This window comes from Seriola lalandi, unplaced genomic scaffold (genome assembly GCF_002814215.2).
Source record: "Seriola lalandi dorsalis isolate HSWRI2012SDOR001 ecotype SW California unplaced genomic scaffold, Sedor1 jcf7180002054953, whole genome shotgun sequence".
In the NCBI taxonomy this organism is placed as follows: Eukaryota; Metazoa; Chordata; class Actinopteri; order Carangiformes; family Carangidae; genus Seriola; species Seriola lalandi.
In genome coordinates, this window is record NW_019525504.1 from 2,297,337 (window position 1) to 2,319,711 (window position 22,375).

At 40.0% G+C, this 22,375-nt stretch overlaps 1 protein-coding gene across 2 annotated transcripts in view; it reads left to right on the plus strand.

Annotated features, from left to right (window-relative positions):
• Positions 1–13,955, plus strand: part of nol10 (nucleolar protein 10) — a 15,935-nt gene extending 1,980 nt beyond the window's left edge. Inside the window, exons 2-21 of one of the 2 annotated variants that reach the window (XM_023394772.2) lie at positions 138–183; positions 283–381; positions 716–793; positions 877–914; positions 1,421–1,557; positions 1,675–1,740; positions 1,874–1,934; positions 2,529–2,614; positions 2,915–2,993; positions 3,837–3,986; positions 4,174–4,240; positions 5,055–5,107; positions 8,299–8,425; positions 10,444–10,523; positions 10,688–10,786; positions 11,225–11,317; positions 11,437–11,613; positions 11,907–12,220; positions 12,535–12,637; positions 13,241–13,955. In XM_023394772.2, coding sequence (XP_023250540.1) covers positions 138–183; positions 283–381; positions 716–793; positions 877–914; positions 1,421–1,557; positions 1,675–1,740; positions 1,874–1,934; positions 2,529–2,614; positions 2,915–2,993; positions 3,837–3,986; positions 4,174–4,240; positions 5,055–5,107; positions 8,299–8,425; positions 10,444–10,523; positions 10,688–10,786; positions 11,225–11,317; positions 11,437–11,613; positions 11,907–12,220; positions 12,535–12,637; positions 13,241–13,384 — 2,097 coding nt within the window. In that variant the 3' untranslated portion in view covers positions 13,385–13,955. The remainder of the gene's footprint in view (positions 1–137; positions 184–282; positions 382–715; positions 794–876; positions 915–1,420; positions 1,558–1,674; positions 1,741–1,873; positions 1,935–2,528; positions 2,615–2,914; positions 2,994–3,836; positions 3,987–4,173; positions 4,241–5,054; positions 5,108–8,298; positions 8,426–10,443; positions 10,524–10,687; positions 10,787–11,224; positions 11,318–11,436; positions 11,614–11,906; positions 12,221–12,534; positions 12,638–13,240) is intronic. The other variant, XM_087170549.1, reaches the window with a different exon arrangement.
• The last annotated feature ends 8,420 nt before the right edge of the window (positions 13,956–22,375 follow it).

The window sequence follows — 22,375 nt, forward strand, 5'->3', positions numbered from 1 at the left end:
ATTAAGCCCCAAGCATTTCAGTGAATGTTGTACCACTAATATAAATTGACCTAAACTAAAATAAAGCACACACCTATAAGACATGGCAGCACTTATCTATATATCAAATCCTACTCACCTCTACTTCATTAATGCAGTGGCTGTCAGATCGGAAGAAAAGACAGCTACAAAAGAAAGATGCTGGTGAGTTTACAGCTGCAGATTCAGCATTACAGCCTGGATATTTTTCGCCAAAATCCAAATCTGTATTTTGACTTCTGTTTTTTCATTATTCTTTTCTAGACATCCAGCGTAGGATTGAGCTCATCCAGGACTTTGAGATGCCCACAGTGTGCACCTCCATCAAAGTGTCGAGAGATGGGCAGTTCATCCTGGCAGCAGGTAAGATGAGCTGTGTATAGTGTGTCAGCAAACCCTCCTTATGAGTGAGACTGACTTCAGTTGTCAGAACACAACACGCCATGTTGCTTTCAATCAGGGGCTGTAATGAAAGGTTTCATAACTCTACATTAATGGGTCCCAGAGACTGTTAAACAGCTGAATAGCTTTGGTTTTTGTAACTCCTAGTCGGGACACAGAATGTGTCCCAGAGTCCTGCTCTGGTGAGTTCTCGGTGACGCGAGTGAACAGGTTTGTTTTGGCGAGTCTGGAGCCTGATTATTGAGTTGGTCGTTTAATTTCATTAGTTTTTGACTTTTCAATTAATTAATTTAAGGCACATACAAGCCCAGGATTCGCTGTTACGACACCTATCAGCTGTCCCTGAAGTTTGAGCGCTGCCTGGATTCAGATGGTAAGTTAGTAGACACACCCACATGTACCTTTGCCTCCGCGTCATAGACTGAAGTTGACAAGTTTCTTTTTTCTCTCTCAAAGTTGTGGCCTTTGACATCCTGTCTGAAGACTACTCTAAGGTGAGACATTGGGGGACTGTTGCACCAACATTTTACTTATGCTGTTGCTGTGTTGTTACGTATGTAACCACCTCTTAATATAGCAATTGTTATGTACATCATCACATTAACTATGACCTCAGTGCTAAAACGTATGTAAAATCATAATTGTAGGCATAGTAAAAATAGACTTCATACTCTACAGATGTACTAATAAAGTGTATATTGATCTTGGTAGGTTCCCAGCCCAAATCATATTCACTCCCACAGAGAAAGCAGCCACTACTTGGTTCAAAATGTATCACTAATGTACTGCAGCAGATGTCAACAAGTATTGTTTAGACAAAACCGCCAGATTTGTCCACATATCTTTCAAAATTATTATTATTACTCTCTCTTTAATTTACTTATTATTCTCATAATGATAATGTAATTCAGTGTGTGTGTCTGTGAAACCCAACTCCATGAAATGATTGATGTTATTCAGCATTTTTGACTAAACCAGGTGCTTGTCTGTGTGTCTGCAGTTGGTGTTTCTGCACTGTGACCGCTACGTAGAGTTCCACTCTCAGCATGGACACTACTACAAGACGCGTATTCCAAAATTTGGACGAGACTTTTCTTACCACTACCCCTCCTGTGATCTCTATTTTGTGGGGACAAGGTGAGAGTATGATTGAACGATAGATGTTGATGTATTCTGTCGCTGTTTTGGATTTGTCCTGTGCGTGTCTTATGGACAAGCTGCTTGGGTGACACTGCAGTTGTTTTTTGTTTTCAGTTCAGAGGTCTTCAGACTGAATCTGGAACAAGGGCGCTTCCTCAGCTCACTCCAGACTGATGCTGTGTAAGTATCACAGTGGTTAACTCTGAAATATTGAAATTGTTGTACCACTGAAGTCTATGATGCAGACATTAGCGGGCTCTCATTTCTCTCAGCTGATGTTCATGATGCCTCTTTTTCTTGACTTCTCAACCAGGGAGAACAATGTGTGTGACATCAACCCCGTCCATCATTTGCTTGCCACAGGAACCTCTGAGGTAACTGCCATAGCAGGCTGTGTGTGAAATGAGGCAGTAGTTATTAGCAAACTCAAGTGAAACAGTGACTGTGTTTAGCTGTTTGTTGCTAATTGAATTTTAGAATATACCAAGACTAAAAAAGTCAATATATTTATCAAAACAAACGTCTGTAATAAGGACAGATATGTACTTGGTGAAAATGTTAGAAGTTACTTTTGCATCGTGCAATATCGGGTTTCTTTGTGTTACATGTGCTTAAAGCAATTTCACAGTTTTATACATTATACAGCATTTTTCAATTTTGGATTCCTCTGATGGATTTCTTTCCTTCCTCTATCATCTCCTTGTTATTGTTTGGTATAAAGCATCACACACCAGCTGGGCTGATAAAAATAAGTGTGTTACATTATTTCTGGGAGTAACAGTCCAAGTTTTTCAAACGGTTACCTCTCACTTACATTAGCTGCCAACATGAGAACCCACTGCAGATTTTAACTGGTCTTAAATTCAGTTTCAATTAGTTTTAGAAAGTCTCGAGTTGCCTTTGTAAAAGCCACAAAAACCTTCCTGTATTTAACCGACTGACCGGCATTTCCTCCGTTGGGTCACCAGGGGAGGGTGGAATGCTGGGACCCTCGTGTCCGGAACAGAGTGGGCATGCTGGACTGCGCCCTGAGCAGCCTCGCTGAAGGAACAGAGTAAGTACCAAGCTGTCACACCGATGTCAAATGATTTCAGTTGATCTCAGCCTAATGATGCGTACACAGCCACATGGCACTTTTCTCCTCTGCTGCATAAAAAAAATCATACCAACCATCATTATGGTACAATGTAGAAATATGCAGCTTTATTTGATCACAGTGAGTTTATTCTCCTGTCACAACAGTGCTACAATGTGTCTGTCATCATTACTTATTTTTGCCATGTGTCTCACTTTGCCTTTTACCCCCCTATGAATAATTATTCTGTTGATATTCTCCATGTGTTTTTGTCGACAGAGTTCAAGGTTTGCCCTCAGTCAGTGCGCTGAAGTTTAATGGCTCCCTCACCATGGCAGTAGGCACCAGCACAGGACAGGTGAGGTTTCAGACCCTTGTGTTAGTAGCAAATACACATGCGTCCAATCTGAGCACCCATGGTCTTAAAAATTAGGTGTGGTCAGACGCATCAGGCTCAGCCCTTCTTTGCCCCTCAGTGCACACAGAGCTGCGACCTTTGTCAGGACTGCGGTCACTTGTCAGTAACAATATGTGTTCAACTGACTGCAAATAGAGTCTAACCCTGTGTGAAACAGTGTGCCATTGAGATTGCAATACGCCCGGGTGCAAGCGCGCCTGGCTCTTAAAGGGAATGGGAATGGCACTGTTACGCCCAAAACTCTCCCATGAATAATTAAGAGATTAAGTACAACCCTTTGGAACCATGTTCCTGATGCAGCGATTTTAAAATAGCAAAACTGACATGGACACACCCTAAATGCATTTTCACTATGCGCTGTAGAACATGCGCCTTGCATTGTTCAAATAGAACCCACAATATTTTCATGATGGCTGTCTGCTGCAGCTGGACATCAGTCCTGTTTGCATCAAACTGTGGTTAGAAACTCTGTAACATAAGTCTTTGGCTACATGTTTTACTTCATCTCTGTTAGTTGTTGTTGTTGTTGTAAACTCTCTGCTGCCCTTATGGTGTGAAATTACACATCTTCTTCCTGTTATTAGTCAACTCACAATGACTTGGCCGATGTCCGCCAGTCTCTCCTAGAAAGTTACGCTCTTTTCAAAAAGAGTTCAGTTTTGTTTTTGTTGATTTATATTTATATTTTATTTATTTCCATTCCTTTGGTGGAAGCTAGTGTTCCAGATTTGAATAGATTTCTAAATTTCAGTGGTGTTATCAACCCTTTGCTTTGTGTTGAAGGTGCTGCTGTATGACCTGCGCTCCAGCCAGCCACTCCTGGTTAAGGACCACTTCTACAACCTGCCAATCAAGTCACTCAACTTCCACGATCAGCTGGACCTGGTTGTGTCTGCTGACTCCAAGATTATAAAAATCTGGAACAAAGACAGCGTAAGACCTGACTAACCTGACCTGTGCTGCATGTGATCGATGAAGTATTAAGTGTTGTAGAGTGGTAACTTGTCCGAGACCTGTGCTTCTTCATTGTGTGGACGTTAAAACATTTTTAGTGTAAATATAACAATGACAGGACTGGACTAGCCATTGATCTCTTATCTATTCTGTGTATTCCCCACAGGGCAAAGTGTTTTCCTCCATACAGCCTCAGACCAACATTAATGATGTGTGCATCTACCCTCATTCAGGTGAGACTGACTTCTCCAACAAACCTACAAACTAAGATAGATAAGATAGAGAAATCCCAGTGTCACAGAAGGACAAGAACAGACGCTTAGAAAAGTAACTTAAAAACACTTTTAATAAAACTAAAATACTATGTAAAGAATGAACCTCTATTATTTACAAATGAAGAACAGAAAACTACATACCAACACCAATAGCAACTATAAAGTGGGATTTTGTACAAAACTTGGTCACATATTAGATCAAAAATTCAACATTGCTATAAGCTGTATCATTCGTGCAGCTCTCCTCCACCTCCAGGTGGCGCCATCTTACTGTAGAGTTCACACACTTGTTTGACTTTGCAGTTTGATCTTGTCTGTCATTTCATGCCTGTCAGTTTACACAAGATACAAAACTAAAGGTGATATTGGAGTCATTGTTGAAGTAATTATTTAGTTTTGGATGTATCAGTTTTTTTTTTTGCTTTTAAGTTTGTTTTAATGAGGTTTCATCCTTGTAGCTGTCATAGAGTAATGAATTAAAGACCCACCCCCATTTTTTATTTCCTTTACTAGCTTTCAGCATTTAAACAGTTTTCTAAATCCCTTCTCATCTTTAGGGCAGAAATGAATTCTTCCTTGGTAATCCATATTCAAATCCTATCCAGCAATTTTTACTGTTTTACATATGTATTTCATTTTTCAAGTGTAGTAGGACCTTCAGATATACATGACTGGAATTAAACTCTGTGTTTACACCACAGATGGCCTCAGTTGATATCCGCCCTTTTTCCCACCACAAACTTTTTGCTTGCATCCTTTGTATGATTGACAGGTATGCTCTTTACTGCCAATGAAGATCCCAAGATGAACACATTCTACATACCGGTGAGTACACAGCTGTTAACATTCCTTAACTCTGTTTAAACCGTGACAGGTCACACTCACAGCCTCGCTGACTCAGTGGTTGTTTGAGGACACTCTTAGGAGTAACAAAAGCAGCAGTGTGTGTGGGGCATTTATTTTCTCTGTCTTTAATCTGATGACTAAAGCTTGTTGTCATCAGCAACTTGTCCTGTGACTCTATTATGATTTTTACAAAGTGCGTTATTCCAGAGAGCGTGTGTGTGTTTGTACAGTAAACTAGACTTTGATTTGAGTAAATGGGTAAATTCCAGACATGGTGGACATGGATGTGCTAAACTTTGGCCCCTCTGTCCTGCATTTGAGATAAGGGTTAGATAAATGCATCACTTTGCCCAATATGTTGGACCCACAGCTGAAACGACAGTTTTGATCATCGATTTAATTACATGAGTCATTTTCAAGCAAAAGTGCAGAACATCCACCAGTTCCAGCCTCTCATTTATGAGGCTGTGCTGATTTTCTTTATCTCAAGTGAGCGTTAATTCAATATCTTGATAATTATGTCAAGATGATTTTGATGATATCAAGATTGATATCTAGATTTTGGACTGTTGGTCGGGCATAGCAAAAATTTTGAAGACGTTGCTCTGGGGTTTAGGAAATTGTGAACATTGACGTGTAATTGAAAACACAGTGAAGCGATGAATTGAGAAAATGATTGGCAGATTAATCAGAATGAAAATGAATTGTTAATGACAATAATCGTTAGTTGCAGTTCTACTTGGATTGGTGGATTAGAGCCATTGTGTTACTGGCAAACTCAGGTTCATTACTTTCCAAAGCGTGTGTAAACATGTTGCTTTATTTTAATGAAGTTTACTGCCTTGAGGTCTAAACTCTATTTAATGGTTTTCCATGTAATACTGAGGTAATAATTGTTGTGTGTTGAACTGATAATCAGTATTGACATGAAACTAAACAATGACAAGGTGCTGGATACTGTTGACTTTGGGCTCAGTGTGTGACGCCATGTGACATCATCATCTGTGTGGACATAGTACAGATTCCACAGAACAGACAGAAATGCTGAGTTTAAATCCATAAGACTTCCATTCATCCAAAAGAGTGAAAGGTCATGGTGTATGAGTGGATCTTTGATCTGCCCTACTTTGAACTAGTTAACCCCGACTTTGCTTTGTGTTTTCTATATTCACATATGGGCGGGGTAAAGACAAACAAGATTTGAAGATAATAGATAACGACATAAAAGAAAATTTGCCAAACATTACACTGACGAAGAATATGTGATTATAGTGAAAACTGATCATTCTGCCAGATTTCTTTCCATTTCCTCAACACCAGCAAACAAGGTGTGAAGAAGAAATAATTCTTGAAATTAAATTTTTACTCATTCTGAGACGTTGTGACTACACTTCATCTCCAGATAATACACTTTGTTCATTAAACAACAGTTTCTAAGACAGTGGTTGTGGCCTCTGTCTTCTGAACAGTGTTTCCTCGTTGAGACATGGAAGATGGATAGTTGTTGATGCATCTACGTTTGCTGCTGGGATAAAACATTCTCTCACTCAGTAAAACATGCAAGCAACTGCCAGGATGAAGAAAACCGTTCAATGTGTCCGACTTTGATGACTGAAGCCTCATAACAGCTGAACGTTAGAACATATTTTTGCACAGGGATAGTGGATTGTGTCTCAGTAGAGAAGCTGGAATTGGGGACTGTTTTGAATTTAACTTAAACCAGAGGTGACAAAGTCCACAGCTCCATTACTTGAGTCATCGAAAGATACTCCTGGTTAAATATTACTCCAATATAAGTGAAAGTTGTTCAGTGTAAATTTTACTTGAGTACTGCAGTACTTGATTTTGATATTCAAAAGGACATATTTTATGTCAACACATTGTTGTATAGTTCTACATTTACAGAACTTAATGACTCTGAAGCAACCTACTGACTGACTATAGACCTTGTAGAATAAAAAGCTTGTAATATATGCTACAAAGCTGATAGAAAGGTCATTAAAAATAAAAGAATCTTAAAAATTCTTTTTTTTTTAAAGACCCCATATTTTTCACATTTCGTTTGTTTTATTTAAAGTGTTGATACATAAAAAGATATATTTGTGGTTTAAGAACCAAAACCAAAAACCATCTTGATGTAGTTTAACATCTCCTCTCTCAGGGTTTTTCATAGTATTAATAAAGAACCTACACCTGCTTCGTAATCAAAAAAGACATGGAAATCTCACTTTATACAACAGGGGACCTTTAACACGCCCCACCCCTCACAGAACAGCATGGCAGGGTGAAGTTTGGTCGTGGTAAACACAGCAAACATTTAAGACGATACACATACATACATAGCCGTCGTCAGGACACTGCCGGGTTCTGATCAAAAATGCTTCAGCGCAACATGACTGTGACTGTATAGGAGTTGGCTGTGATTGTTTTTCTCCTGTGATGAACACACCGTATGGCCTATCACATTTTCAAAATAAAATAAAATTCATTCAGCAAGAGTACATCATAGAAATGTAGTGAAGTCTAAAATACAGCGTTTGTCTTTTAGATGTAGTGGAGTAAAAGCCATACATTTCCAAAAGAAATAATACTCAAGTAAAGTACAGATATTTGAAAATACACTTAAGTACAGCACTCAAGTAAATGTAATTTGTTACTGTCCACCCCTAAAAGATTAATCACCTCGCCAAATGCTATATTGTTTAATTTTCTGTTAATCACACCAAATGAGACAGTGACAGGGACAAAACTGAGATTCCTGGTTTAGTGATATTATATAACCTTGTTTCTAAACACAGGCAAGTGTCAAAATGAGAGTTTGGAGCACACAGCAGTGTCGGTGTCAGGAGAGTGGAATGAAGCTGCTTCTTATCGCTGTGAGAACATTAAATGTGTCTTGTCAGTCAAAAGTGAACACCATACTCATGTTACGAGGCAATGATACTTTGCTGCTGATGCTTTTGTATCATTAGCGTTGGGTGAACTGTCAGCACAATTCAACAAAGAAGAGCTCAGTCATTTCTGACTGGAAGTGAAACATAACCTTGGACAGTTGGTTTATTTTTGTTTCAACAAATGCATGATAGGTTTCATACTTACTCAGAGATCTAAATCTGAACTAGGTATGTGTGTGTGTGTGTGCGTGTGCATGTGGGTGTCTGTGTGTTTAGGCTCTGGGCCCTGCACCTCGGTGGTGCTCCTTCCTTGACAACCTGACAGAGGAGCTGGAGGAGAGCCCAGAAAGCACAGTGTACGATGACTACAAGTTTGTCACCCGGAAGGACCTGGAAAACCTGGGTGAGACCTCACTGCTTTCATTTTCTGCTCACAAGTCTAACTGCGTATGCAAAAAAAAAAAAAGTTGCACAAGCAATTACACAGTATCGTTTTTTTTCCTTTTTCAAAAGCAATGCATGCAGTTCAAAAGCACAGAGGGCTGAAGAGATCACTGTACAAAGAGGGAGTTTAATCCCAGCGCTACAAGTTAAACAAAAGTGTGAATCAGTCTGAGCACTTTGCCGTCTTGGGGGTTAGTGCAGCAGGCTAGACTGAGATCTAAGTAGAGACCCAGGGAATGATTGAGAGGTTTAGGTAAGAACAGTAGTGTGGGGGGTGGGAGGAAGGAGAGTCGGGGGAGTGGACACTGGAAGGGTTGAATGAACATTGGAATGCAGGCTCAGCAGTAAAGAGATCAAATGACAAGAAGCAGAAAGGTGGTTGGCTAATGTGGAATAAATGGAGAGGAGGGGGCAGGCAGAGGAACAGCGGTGTTGATTTACACGAGCCGTGTAGTGTGGCCCTGTTATGTAACCTTGGGGCGGCCTGAGCAGACTGATGGCAGATCCTGGGAAGAGCAACGTACTCCACATCTACATGCACTGACATGCTCACAGGCTTCGACACAAGAAATAGTTTCAAATGATCACTGCAACCCCTTCATGCTGCTGTTCCAGTTCACACGTGGGAGGGAGGGAGGAGATTCTCAGGAAAGAGATTTTCAGAATGGACTGCTCATGTGACGCGTTACACAAATTCATTAAGACATGGAGTCATGAAACTGTTTTTTCACTCCCATTTTGGAGAGAGTTGATAGCATGACAACACACAGGGAAAAAGAAAATGTCTGCAGTTCATTAATGTCAGAAATGAATGAGAAAAATCTTCATTTGTTAACTCTAATCTACACACTACCCGTCAAAGGTTTTACAACACCCCAATTTTTCTGAAATTTTATTGAAATTACAGCAGCTCAAGTCCAGTGAATAACCTTAAATGTTAGAGGTAAGTTGGACAAGATTTTTTAAAATTTTTTTATTAAAGGTTTAGGTCACTAAAAACTGAAGAAAATCATGTGCAGTTAATAGAAAACGTGCAGTAATGGAAGTAAATGAAGCCTTGAAAGTTAATACAAACAATTCCTACAGCTGCCCCGACTTTAGTTGATGACTTACAAACGCTCCGTCTGTGCAGAGGCAGTGTGGGAGTACACCCTCCAATGCATTATTAGGACAACACTGCACTGCAGGAAGTAGTGCTGTATACTGCTGTCAGAAGGGTGAGAAAAAGGCAGAAGAAAGACTGGGTGGTCAGAGGTTCATCCTACAGCAACATGATGACATGATGGAAGAGCAGCACAATCTCCAGACTTAAACCACATGGAGCTGGTTTGTGATGAACTGAACAGAAGTTGAGAGCAAAGGAAACTACAAGTGCAACAGATGCATGGAAACATCTGCAGCAGTGCTGGGACCAACTTTCCAAATAATGTTTCATTTCCGTTGTAGAAAGAACGCTGTCTCAAGTGTGTTCAGCTGTTAGTTGCAGCTGTTTTGCATACATGCACATGTATTAGCATACTAAATGCTCACAATAACAATGCTAACATACTGATGTTTAGTAAGTATAAGATTTAACATGTTTATCATCAAACTTTAAGTGTATTGGCATGCTGAAATTCACCAAAGTATCACCAAAGTTACAAAAATTCATGAATTGAGACATGAATTCATGTACCAAATGCCATCAAATAGTTATTGAAAAAAATTTCACTCAGAACCACAAATGCCAACATGGTGGCATTAGAGAAAACGTCATAGAGGAAAAGAGTATCACCAAAGTCATAGGATTCATTCCTCTGGGAACAATGAATTTCTGTACCAAAATGAGTCTGGACCAAAGTGGTGGACGATGGAGTCCCCATAGAGCCACCATCTAAAAATCTCTGTATATTTCTGCCTATATTTCAAATACACAATTTCACTATTTGTTTATTTTTGTAAAATCCTGACTTGCTTTGTTTTCCATGTTTGTGTCAGGTTTGTCTCACCTGGTGGGATCATCTCTGCTGAAAGCCTACATGCACGGCTATTTCATGGACGTAAGGCTTTATCACAAGGTACGGTGTTGATTTCTGTTTCCACTTTTTGTTTACATATCTTGAATATTAAGTTGACTTGTTCAATCCAGTGTGATTATGTTAGAACAACAACTACTTTAAACATGTTGTTGTGAAAGAGGAATGTTTTGATTTGACAGCTGTGCTGTTTGGTTTGGCCACAGATCAAAAGCATGGCTAATCCCTTCGCATACGAGGAATATCGCAAAGATAAGATCCGCCAGAAGATTGAGGAGTCCAGGACTCAGAGGGTGCAGGTTAAGGTGAGAGGTCCGGTCTTTCTAATAGTGCTTGAAGGCTCACCCAGTTTGTAGAGCTTGTTCAGATCTCTCCCTAATAATTAATAATTAATATGAGGGAGAAAATCATGACTTGTCTTGCTCAGTCCGGATCACATACCATTATCTTCCTTATGCATTTCTAACAAACTCTCATGTTGTTGCACATTCCTGATTTTGACATGTATCAGTTTCATTAACCAGAAAGTAAAATGTACCTTTCTTCACATCCTGTCACACTCGTTTCAAACGTGAAAAACAAATGACTGATAACAACTGGAAGGCCTTTGTTGATGTCAGTAAAAATGTGTGTGTGTTGCTTCACAAATCAAAGTGATTTGATCATTTTGCCCACTTCCTGTGTGTGTGTGTGTGTGTGTGTGTGTGTGTAATCAAATGTACAATTTGTTCTGGCTGAAACAGAAGTTGCCCAAGGTGAACAAGGACCTGGCTCTCAAGCTGATGGAGGAGGGTGATGATGAAGCAGAGCTAGCATCGAGGAAAAAGAGGGGCAAGGTAGGAAAACATAGATTACAAAGTCAAGGTGTGTATGTCAAGGTTGCTTTTTTAGAAGTATGCTCTGTCAAACCATCAAGCCTAATCATCTGCACCATCTCAACTTTTCAAACCTGCAGGCTCTCCCCACCATCCTGGGCGACGACCGTTTCAAGATGATGTTCGAAAACCCCGACTACCAGGTAGACGAGCAGAGCGAGGAGTTCCGCCTGCTCAACCCCATCGTTTCCAAGGTTGGACAGAAGAGGAAGAAGAAGCTGCGTCTACTGGCTCAGCAGGCTGCGGCTGCCCAGCAGGTAATGCTTCACTTGCACATTTTCTGCCCAGGTGTAGCATCTCATGTTTGACTCAAGGCCTTTAGAAAGGCAAGTGTGAATTAAGAACACCAGACTTAGTCTTACGAATGATTTTAATTGGTTTGAGCCAGAGGGGAGTAGCATCCACTATCAGTTCTTGTATTGGAGATAGTGTGATATCAGCTTGCAGTCCCTCCAGACAGGTTATCTGTCTCTCTCTTGTTCACAGGCCAGAGCCCAGAAAGAATATCGCACCAATAATTTTTTCAAAACTTTGTAATATCTCTGTCCAGGCGGCTGAGGACGAGGAGGAGCCCGAGGGGCGAGCCAGCTCTGAGGAGGAGAGCTCGGACGACGACAAGAGCTGGGTGGAGGAGGTGAGGGAGCAGCGGAGGTTGCTGCGGCAGGAGGACAGAGACCGCCGGCGGCAGAAGAGGAAGGACGCAGACCGCAACACTGTCCTACTGGAGAAGGAGCGGAACGGAGGAGAGAAAACCTCAAACATGGCTGAGAGCAAGAAGACAAGTCAGCCTCATTTTTATCAGATCAAAGCCGGGGAGGAGTTCAGAAGTTTTAATGACATGGCCCGCAAGCAGAAACTACAGAAGTAAGTCTTTGGAAATGTATTAAATGCAACTCTTAAATAAGTGCTGTTTTAATGTGTGGTACACTCAGATTATTATTCACATTACTTTAGGGTTTACATCAGCGATATTTCTATGGCGATACAAGAAACTTTCTGTGGTACATGCTTTTTCTAAATGTATAAATTTACTAACTATAGATACAACCATGCTTAAAGCTAAAGGTCAGCACATTACAGAGCCAAAATATTGACAAAAAAGTCTGTACCAATACTTTCTGACTGCTCGATGTACATTGTGTGGTGTATGACATCTGAGCAACGTGCGTTTTTTCCAGGGCTTCTCTGGAGGACCGTCTGAAGTTGGAGGAGCACTCTGGAACTAGCAACATGGCCGACACTGCAGTGGGCAGCAAACAACTAACTTTCACTCTCAAAAAGGTAAACTGTATTTTTTTTTTTTTTTCTTAAATCATTGCAGTAAAAAACAAACGCGAAACACTGTATCTACTATAAACCAACAGCAGCAACTGTCCTGAGAGGGTCTTAGTATTTATCGTCAAGGCAACAGTTTCTCTTCTGAACTTTCAGAACATTATTTTTAGAGTAAGTAACAATAATCAGCTCCTACACACTGCAAACACCCATTGTAAATTCATTGAATAGCTAGTAAGAGACCATCATCATGCATTCCATGTAACAATTAACAACAAGCCGTGTAACATACCACCAATAAAATATTCAAAACTATTTAAATTCACTGTGAGTGAAGTCCGCAATTTCTCAAAGAGCAAAATATTATTAACTGCCTTCAAACACAACAACGTCATTCAAGTGCAGCAAACAGAAGGAAGAGAAACAGAATCCATTTGTAAAAATAACTTCACAAATCTTAAAGCAGTTTAGTAATGATCTGAAAACACATAATATCTGTAGAAAACATTCATTTTCATAATGATAATAAATAATAATCCTGTAAACTTTAGCAAGACAATATAAGAACAACTTATTTATCATAAATAATAATTCTGCCCTTGTTTGCAGTCGGAGCAGCAGAGGAAGCAGCAGCAGGCAGAGCGGGAGCACCACGAGGAGAGGAAGAAGCTGAGGCGCTCGGCCGGACACCTGAGTAGTGGCCGTGGAAGAGGCTGGGGCAGAGGAAGAGGAAGAGGAAGAAGCTTGCACTGAGGAGGGAAGCCCAGTCCGCTCTGGGGCCTCCGTCCTGGATGGGCAACAGAGGCATTTCCTGGCAAACTCCTCATCTAAAAGAATCAAAGTTTAGTCGTTTCTTCCGTTGACTCAAGGCTGACAGAGTCTTCAAGTGCTGAAGACTGCTGCTTTTAAACTCTAGGGATATTCTAGGGAGACACAAGGCAGAGACTGACACTGATGAGCAGACGAGCGTGACCTGCTCCTGGGTGGTCTGAGCAATGTGTTTAGCTGCTCTCTGCAAATCAAAAAAGATTACTTATGTTGCTGCCTGCGTGCATATAATGCTTATGCCATTATTGAAAAGTACCTTGACTGTAAACTTGTGTTTGGAGGGGTGGCCCCAGAAGGAATTAGAGATATGAAGAGCTGAAAGGACTTGACATGACCTGCCTTGTCTCAGACGTCTAGTTTCTTATTGCTGCTCCTCACTGGAGCCTATTTCATTTAATGGATCGGAGAAAAGATGTGTGTAAAATGATCGTTTTCTTTTTATTGTATATTGTTAAACCAACACTGGATTAACAACCCTTGTGCTATTGGTACAACACTTCCTTTTCTGCTTTGTTTTTATTGCTGAAAATCAAAATACACCATTTTCTACTGAGCACCAGAATGAATTTAAAATGTGTAGCCACTCAGTCAAACCAGAGCGTGCTTCCTTTGCAGCAGATTACTATCCACTTGCGTCAGAAGAAAGAGGAGGGGAGGAAAAAGTTTTTTTTTTTCCTTTACCCCACCAACAACTGCAGTTCTTGGAAATAGAAGGACTGCTTGGGTGTCCTCCCCATCCCCCAGTGTAGTGTGCTGATGGTGTGAACTCCCTCTGCTCCTGCATTGGCCCGTTTCAAATGGGAGGGAGGTGCGTCTCAGCCCTCAGCATGCCAAACTGTCCCCCAGGCTCATTTGAACTAATTTGGTGTCACCATGCTTTTTCACCAAGAGCCATCTGGCAGGGTTTGTGCAGTGGTGGAAGAGGTATTCAGGCCCTTAACTTTAGTAAAAGTACCAGTGCAGCAATGTATAAATAATTCATTACCAGCAAAAGTCCTGTATGTAAAATCAAAATAGTAAAAGTAGATTTTTTTTTTTTGTATTTTAAGTATAACATAAAAGTCCTGGTTTCTGATATTATTACGGAAGTTATTTTGCAGAGTCGGACGATTGACTCATAAAACTCTCATATCTTTACGGTAAATATGAAGTCATAGAGCTGGCAGCCAGTTAGCTGAGCTTAGCATTAAGACTGGAAATGGGGAAACAGCTATTCCGACTCAGTCCGTATATCTCATTTGTTCAATACATACAAAAAACAAAAATTAATGTAAAAAAAAAAAGACAGGGGTCTATGTGCCGGGTCTATGGGTCTATGGACTATTTCTTGTCTGAGAGAAATGGAGCCGCATATAACCCCACCATAAAACAGCTAATTGTATGGATCACATTAATTTTATATAATTTGTTAATTAATACGCTTTACAGGTGTTTAGTAGGTGGAACTGTTACCTTTGGACAGAGCTGGTTTCCTGTCTTTATGCTAAGCTAAGCTAACCAGTTATATTCATCTCCTCATCTAATAAACAGCCACAAAGCAAATAAGTGTATTTCCCCAAACAAACTATTTCTTTAATCTTGTACATTAACTGGCATGATGACATCCTAACCCTGACACTTAACATACTTTCAAAACGAAATTCATTGCTTATGATTTCGTTCAGGTGTACACAACAAAGGGGAGACACACCATGGATTACAGTTAATAAAGAATCTTTTTAGTGGACCAATCAAATGTTCACATGGGGTGTGCTAATCAGTAATGTGAGCGATGTGTGGTGTACGTGATTGAAAGATGTGGGTGTTTGTAAGGTGCAAAACAAAAATAAGGATAAACTAAGATAACGTAACCAAAGCTAAGACGCAGGGTTAATGTCCAGAGAGTTAGTCTGCAGCCAAGAATAATGTCAGAACGCCACATAAAACAAAAATTAGTACTATTAGGAGATTAACAAACATGTCATTTTCCAGACTCCAGGACTGGTAAAGAGATGCTTTGAGCGAGCCAATCTGCAGTGTCTAAATCTTTGATATTTTAAATGTCCAACCCTGGGGCTGGAGGAACATGGCTGGCCTCAGAATGCAGGAAAGTGAGGCCTATGGTCAATATGATATGAAATATGACCGTTGAACCAAAGCACACATCAGGATGTGTTGGCCAAAATGAGCAACAAAGCTCATCACAAGTGTCCAAAGCAAAGTCAACGCCCTACCCACACAAAACTCCAGCTACCGCTGGAGTTAACACGTAGCATGACACCAAAGTTTTACACCCACAGGTTCTTCTAAACAAAAGGCTCACTAGCAAACCAAATTGCCCCAAGGCACCAAAACAGAGGGAACCCAGCTTCAACTATGCTCACACGAAACAAAGCATGAGCTGCCGTGCTTAAAAACCGATACCACGTTGAAACATGCAACAACAGATGAGGTAGACTACTTCCTCACTGCACTGATTCTTGATCCTCACTTACCTAACCAAATTGTGCTATAATGCCTAGACATCCCGAGGCGTACCAGGATCAAGTTCACATGTTATCAGACAACAGGTATAGATTTTACAATACCAGCCATTGAATGTTTAAAATCATAAACCTATAGACAAAGTTTGAATCCAGGCTCTCCAACCCTATCTCACTAATTCCACTTTCTATTCAACTAGTTTCAGCCCTAGTCTAACCCTAACCCTTCCACCAGAGCTAAAAGGCAACCAGAAGCTGGCAACCCGCTACAAACCTAGGGAAATGCTCCCAAGACATCGTCTTCACCCACATTCTCCACCAAACTGAAGTGACAACGACAAACTGGTTGGTCTCCTGTTGAGAGTGACCACTTCAGCCTGCAAAGGGGAAGCACGGCTTCTACAAAACTCAAATGTAGCTCTTCTTACCCCAAGGGTGTGCACGATAAAACAAACCAAAACTAGTTTAGAGACAAATGCTGCTCCCTTACAACATCCACCAAAAGATAACGTAACCAAACCCAGGATGTGGAGAGGTGCAGAGGGAGTGGTTCATCTGCAGCCAAAAGTTATGCAAACCTGAAAACACTGGGCACCTCAGGTGTTCCAGATACACCAATAAACTACCTGCAGAACAATCCGAACCCCAGGAGGAGCTCATCTGTCATCACACTAGGATGAACATGAAGCTTTTAACCCCAGTATTTGTTTAGAGATTTCTATCAGTAGAAAGTGTGTTACTGAGGCTAGACGACACAGCTCCATCCTAGTTTACTCCTTCCTGCTGGGAAACCAGTGACACTGCCCCAGTGTAGAAGAAATCATAATTTAGCTGTGTCATCTGGTGTAGTTCTTTAGTCTGGGTTCCAGGCAAATCGCCCCTTTTTTCTCTCACAATGCTTTGACTTCACCATGACAACTGGCAATCAGGCCACAGGAAGTGGGTCAACCAAAGCTGTCACAAAGAATAAGGAAACATACTGAATTTCCACAGAAAATCCAGAGATGTGCTATAATATTCTGTAAGCCTCATAACCCAAACCATTACGTAGACCTACAGATTTCTGTCTTGCAGAATTTCTCAAGCAGCAGCCATGTTTTCACTTGAAATGATCAAACAGCTTGGTCGCAGTAGGACATTAGGATAGAGCGCAATACAGAATCAGTGTGTTTCAGATTTAATTATAAACACAGAAGAAGTGAAAACCAAGCATCCTTTAATGTGACTGAATCAAAGCATGCAGTAACTGATGAAGGTTTGTGGTTCCATCATAGAGTCACTCCCTGTTTCCTCAGATCACAATTTGTGAGCAAGTGTGTCGATGACTCTGGATAATCCACAGTGGGCACTGTCAACAGGTTTTGTAGGGACTAATAACATAAACTATCATAATTATAAGTAACTGGAGAGAAAACTTCTTTCGTAATCCACTTAACATCATAAACCCCTTAAATATAAAAGCAACTTGTACTTTTTACCCAGAAAAACGGCAGCTCCTCCATTTACTCGGATTTATTATTATATTATTAAATTGGCTGCGACATTGACAGCCAACATTTCTTCTATGTATATGCTTTTGGACTCCACTGTATGTACATGACTTGTCTTTTTTCCTTCATTCACATATTCACACATTTGAGCCTCACTTGAATATGCAAATATGAAGAAACAATAATGTGTATTTAAACCTCATATACATATTGTAAAAGTTTGAAGATAGATAGCCTGCAGAAGTGTATCTTGTAAACTTTTGAGTGTGTATTGACATGAGAATCCTTGAAAACACAAACCTTATTTGAGCTCAAACGTACAGTGTTTGCTCAAAGGATAGAATGATACCTTTTCAAACTGACTTGGCTGACTGAGCTTGACTCACTTGTACACTTAATTTGACTCACTTATGTAAGTATCAGCATAACCCTTAATCTCCATGTATCTGCATAGTGTAAATAATGTAGATGTAGATAATTTAACTTCCTTTTAAAAGTCGTTGCCACCTTAAGTAAGGTATAAAATATGTTGCTAGTCATCTAAGATACATACCATGCTACCACAATGTCATGGTTTGACTTAGGAGTTTTGCAGTGTATCATTCCCTTAAAAAGGCAAAAACGGCACAGAGTTAAGATCACACAGCAGCATGTCAGTGGGGATAATGATGCCACAGTGCTACACTACATACCATAAGTTTCTGGAAAAATTCTCAAATAAACTTCTGTCCAATTCTTTGTGTTACTTTACAACCAAATACCTGCAGCTGTACTGTGTGTATGTGCTAATAAGTAAATGTTAACACGCTAAACTAAGATGGAGAACTTTAGCATGTTAGCATCGCCATTGCCAGCTTGTTAATATGTCGGCGTTAGCATTTAACTTGCTAGCCGTGCTAAATACAGCCTTAAGAGCACGGATGTACTAGCGCTAGCATGGCAGTAAAATCTTGTTTTAAATGTAGCTTTAAAATGCTGTAAGCAACAGAAATAAAATTCCATTCACCTCCATTGTATTGGGTTGGCAGCAGAAATCTCTCAAATTTTAAAATCTGGATCATTAAAACCAAAACCGTCTACATGGCTAGGGGAAAGTGAGAAAACACACTTTAGCCCATAGTCGCTTTGATATGCAAGTATGAAGAAACAACAGTGTGTATTTGAACCTCATATACATATTGTGGAAGTTTGAAGATACATAGCCTGCAGAGATGTCTCTTGTAAACTTATTTGTGAGTATTGACGTAAGAGTCCATAAAAATACAAAAACCTTATTTGAGCTCAAACATGCAGCGTTTGCCTAAAAGAGACTGCAGTGTGAAATGTGAATGGGCTTGGTGGTCAGACTTGTTCAGTTCTTGACTAGGCCCTCAGGGTGCAACGTCTTTAACTAGTCTATTTGATTAGTTCTGTTACCTGATCTTTGACTTCATTTTGTGTTATTATTATTTTCAAAATTAAACTGTTTAACTTACAAGCTTGACTCACTCAGTGTATGCATCGGCACAGTCTTTAATTTTCATGTATCTGCGTAGTGTAAAGTAGTAGTAGTAGTAGCACCATTAGTTTATTTTGGATCGTTATAGGAATATGAATTAACTCCACTCTGTTCCTTGCTCTCTGAGTGTCTGAGCTGGAGCCACTCTGCCACATCGCTTGTCCATCTTCCCCCATTAAGACGGATGCTTCACAGTATCAAATGCACAGCGTCTCAGCTGTGAAATATATATCCCTCAGTTATCATCAAGCACTTGAACTTTGATTAGGTCAACCATTGCCAACTTTGCCGTGACTTTGCATGTGTCCATAGGAGGTCTAAGATATATGCAATGGTTTGCTCTTTTGCCTCTCCTCCTTTCATCTTAAATTTAGTAAAGCAAATAATACTGTGTTAATGGTAGAACCATGACACCTAAAATGTGAAGCACTGAGCCTTCTCTTCAGCCTTTCTTCTTCAAAAGGATCAAAGCAGTGAAATGTGCTGATGCAGCCTGTCCTGCGTCAAGCCAATCCAGGAAAGCACAAAAGATGTTCAGTGAAAATATGATCACCCTTTTTTTTTGCCTTTTTTTTCTTTTTCTTTTTTTTTTTTTTTGCCTTGGTCTCCACACTCCCAAGCGGACTAACTCTGGGCAACTCAACCTTGAAAGAAGAAGAAATGATGAGTCAGCAGAGAGCCAGATTAAACAAACTCTCCTCTCATATCACTCCAGGGACTGAGCTGACAAGTGGGGCAGCTACACGCTGCAAGTGCTAATTTCATTATAATTACCTTTTGATAACATTTAGACTGTAATTAGGCTTAATTGAAATAATTTATTTTAATAATCTATAGTATTTACATGCAAATTTCATAATATTTGAGCATTTTCCTTATATTCAGGAATATAATTCATAATGGGTAAATGTTCCTCTGCTGCCATCTGTTTTTATTCATTTTTAAATGTAAAGCTGCATGTTTTGTATGAAAGGTACTATACAGATAAAGTGTATTATTATTATTATTATTATTATTATTCATTTATTTGTTTGTTTATTTATTTGTTCTTATTATGTATATTTAACTTCATAGCAACAATATGCAAGTTGTCATATTATGCAGCTGCTGCAGGTTGTTTGCCTGGGCCTGGGGCTGTTTGGTTATATTGTGTACTGACTACAGAGACACAGTCAGCAGGGACAGAGCCTCCAAGGCTTTGAACAATTTGTAATAAGTCCCCTATAACATTTATTAGTTGTTACATCACCTTGTTTTGTTTTCAGACTGTGCTGTATAATGACAAATTAGCTTAAAGTATCTAGAGTATAAACCTTGGAATCTGTTTTTAGTGTTCAGGGGTCTTAGTATTTTTTCTTAGTGAAAGCTAAGAAAACTAATTGTGTTGTGGTATATTGTATTACACCACAGTAGAACTGCACTACAAATTCAACATAGTTAACTTTGCTTCCACTGGGGACAATAGGTTTTTAAAGAGGACATAACACATTCTTCCTCATCCAAATTGAGAGTTAATAAATAATTAATAAATGATCATTATCCTATAATTGCCACTTGCAGCACAGTTGCTGCTGTTCAACAATGACTAACTTTAAAAAAAGACAGAAGGAAAGGAAGAGTGTTGACTTTATTGGTGGTGGTGAGCCATTTATAAATTCCAGCACTGTGCAGTAAAAAAGGGGAAAGTTCAAAGAGTGCCCTTTAAAAATAAATGCAATTTCTGTATGTGTGTGGTACAGAGGGTGAGGACATGCATCTAAAAATAGATTACCCAGACAAGATGCCAAGAAGGCAGGATTAGAGTGGCATCAGTCTTGTGAATGAATGGACGAGTCCCGTCAACAGAGACCCACAAGACCTAACGTTCAATTAACTTTTTTTTTTTTAAGGTATTGTGGTAACATGTCAGACACTGCAGCGGGACCAAAATTACAAGCCACCCATTGTCTGTGTAATTTGATGAAAATACTGATCTTGACATTTCATCTTTCCTTGGCTTTTCTGTCACAGTAAGTAGTCTCTCTTGTTTGATGTGTTGCATCTCCCTCTCCCTTCATGTCAACCTGCACTGACGTAATGAAACTGACATCAGGTTTGTACCTAAATTCGGGGCTTGAAATACAATTCACAACAATCCACTTCCCTTTAGTGGTTCAGTGGCTGTGCAGTACCATGGTTTTAATTCTACCCAGCTGTCTGTGTGGAGTCTGTGGCGTCGTCAGAGTTTTAAGTTGATTAAGCTATCTGTGTGTCAACATGCTGCTGGTTGGGTGGGTGGGGGTTTCCCCCGTCAAAGTCACCCTGTCTAATATGAAATGATAAGAGAATTATAGTCAAAAGAGTGAAGAAACACCACAGGTGCCATCTGCTCACATGAGCCTAAGACCATGCAAAGAAATACTAGGATTTCCGGTCTCATAAATAGCTGTCTGGGCCAGTCAAAAATGCTGAGGCATATTGAGGTCAAGCCTTAAACTCTTATGAAGACTAAACACTTGCAATCCTCCACTGCTGACCCCTCATACGCATGGCTGTTTGAATAAATGAGTCGGTGGAAATGAGTGAACGAATCAGCAGCTGTTGTTGACAACAGGTTTATGCAGACTCATTTCGTGTGTAGCTGTGTGTCGGTTATTATGTAACAACTTGGCACCTTTTACAGGCAGTATTTCCTGTCATGTGATTAAGTGCCAATGAAACACTTGTCATAGCTCAGTAAATGGAACCATTCAAAACACGATGTCTCACCAAAACACTGCATGATGCAGAGTAAATGCAGAGTAAATGTGTGTAGAAGAATTTCACTTGAGTGATGTTATTTGTTCCAAACATCAACTTTCTTCTTCTTGGTACAAATAAAGAAACCTACAGTCTACACCACTCTCTTGGTTTTCTTCATTTGCTTATTATCACAAGATATGTAATGCAAACTGAGCTGGATAGTTACTGTGGCATTTCATTGTGCAAATGTGAGTTAACAAAGAAGTGAAGGGAAATACAAACACACAGTCACCAAGTCCCACACACTGCACTGTATGTTGTGGGTGGCCACTAACAATCATCATCCTTGTCTTTTGTGAACCCTTGTAGATGTGGGGGTGAGGCCACAACGGTCCACAGTAATGATAACAGAAGTCAACACAGAACAAGAGATAGACATTACAAGAGGAGGACAAGGAGAGGGGTGAAGGATATGGTAGGAACGCAGACATTTAGAGACAAAAACAGAATCAGAAGGAAATGAGTGGAGTGAAGAGAAACAGTCTATTTGGTTTGCTAATACATTTTAAGGGTTTTGTGATCTTGTGATGTTGAACTTTGAAAACAAATTAGTCCCCCAAGTGTGAGCCCACATCCTGCCTGAGAGGCATGGGGTTTGCATAAGGAGGGGAGGCCTGCTCAAGTTCAGATTCAGGGCAGGAAAACTGTAATGTATAAAAACGATTGCAGATTGTGTCATCATACA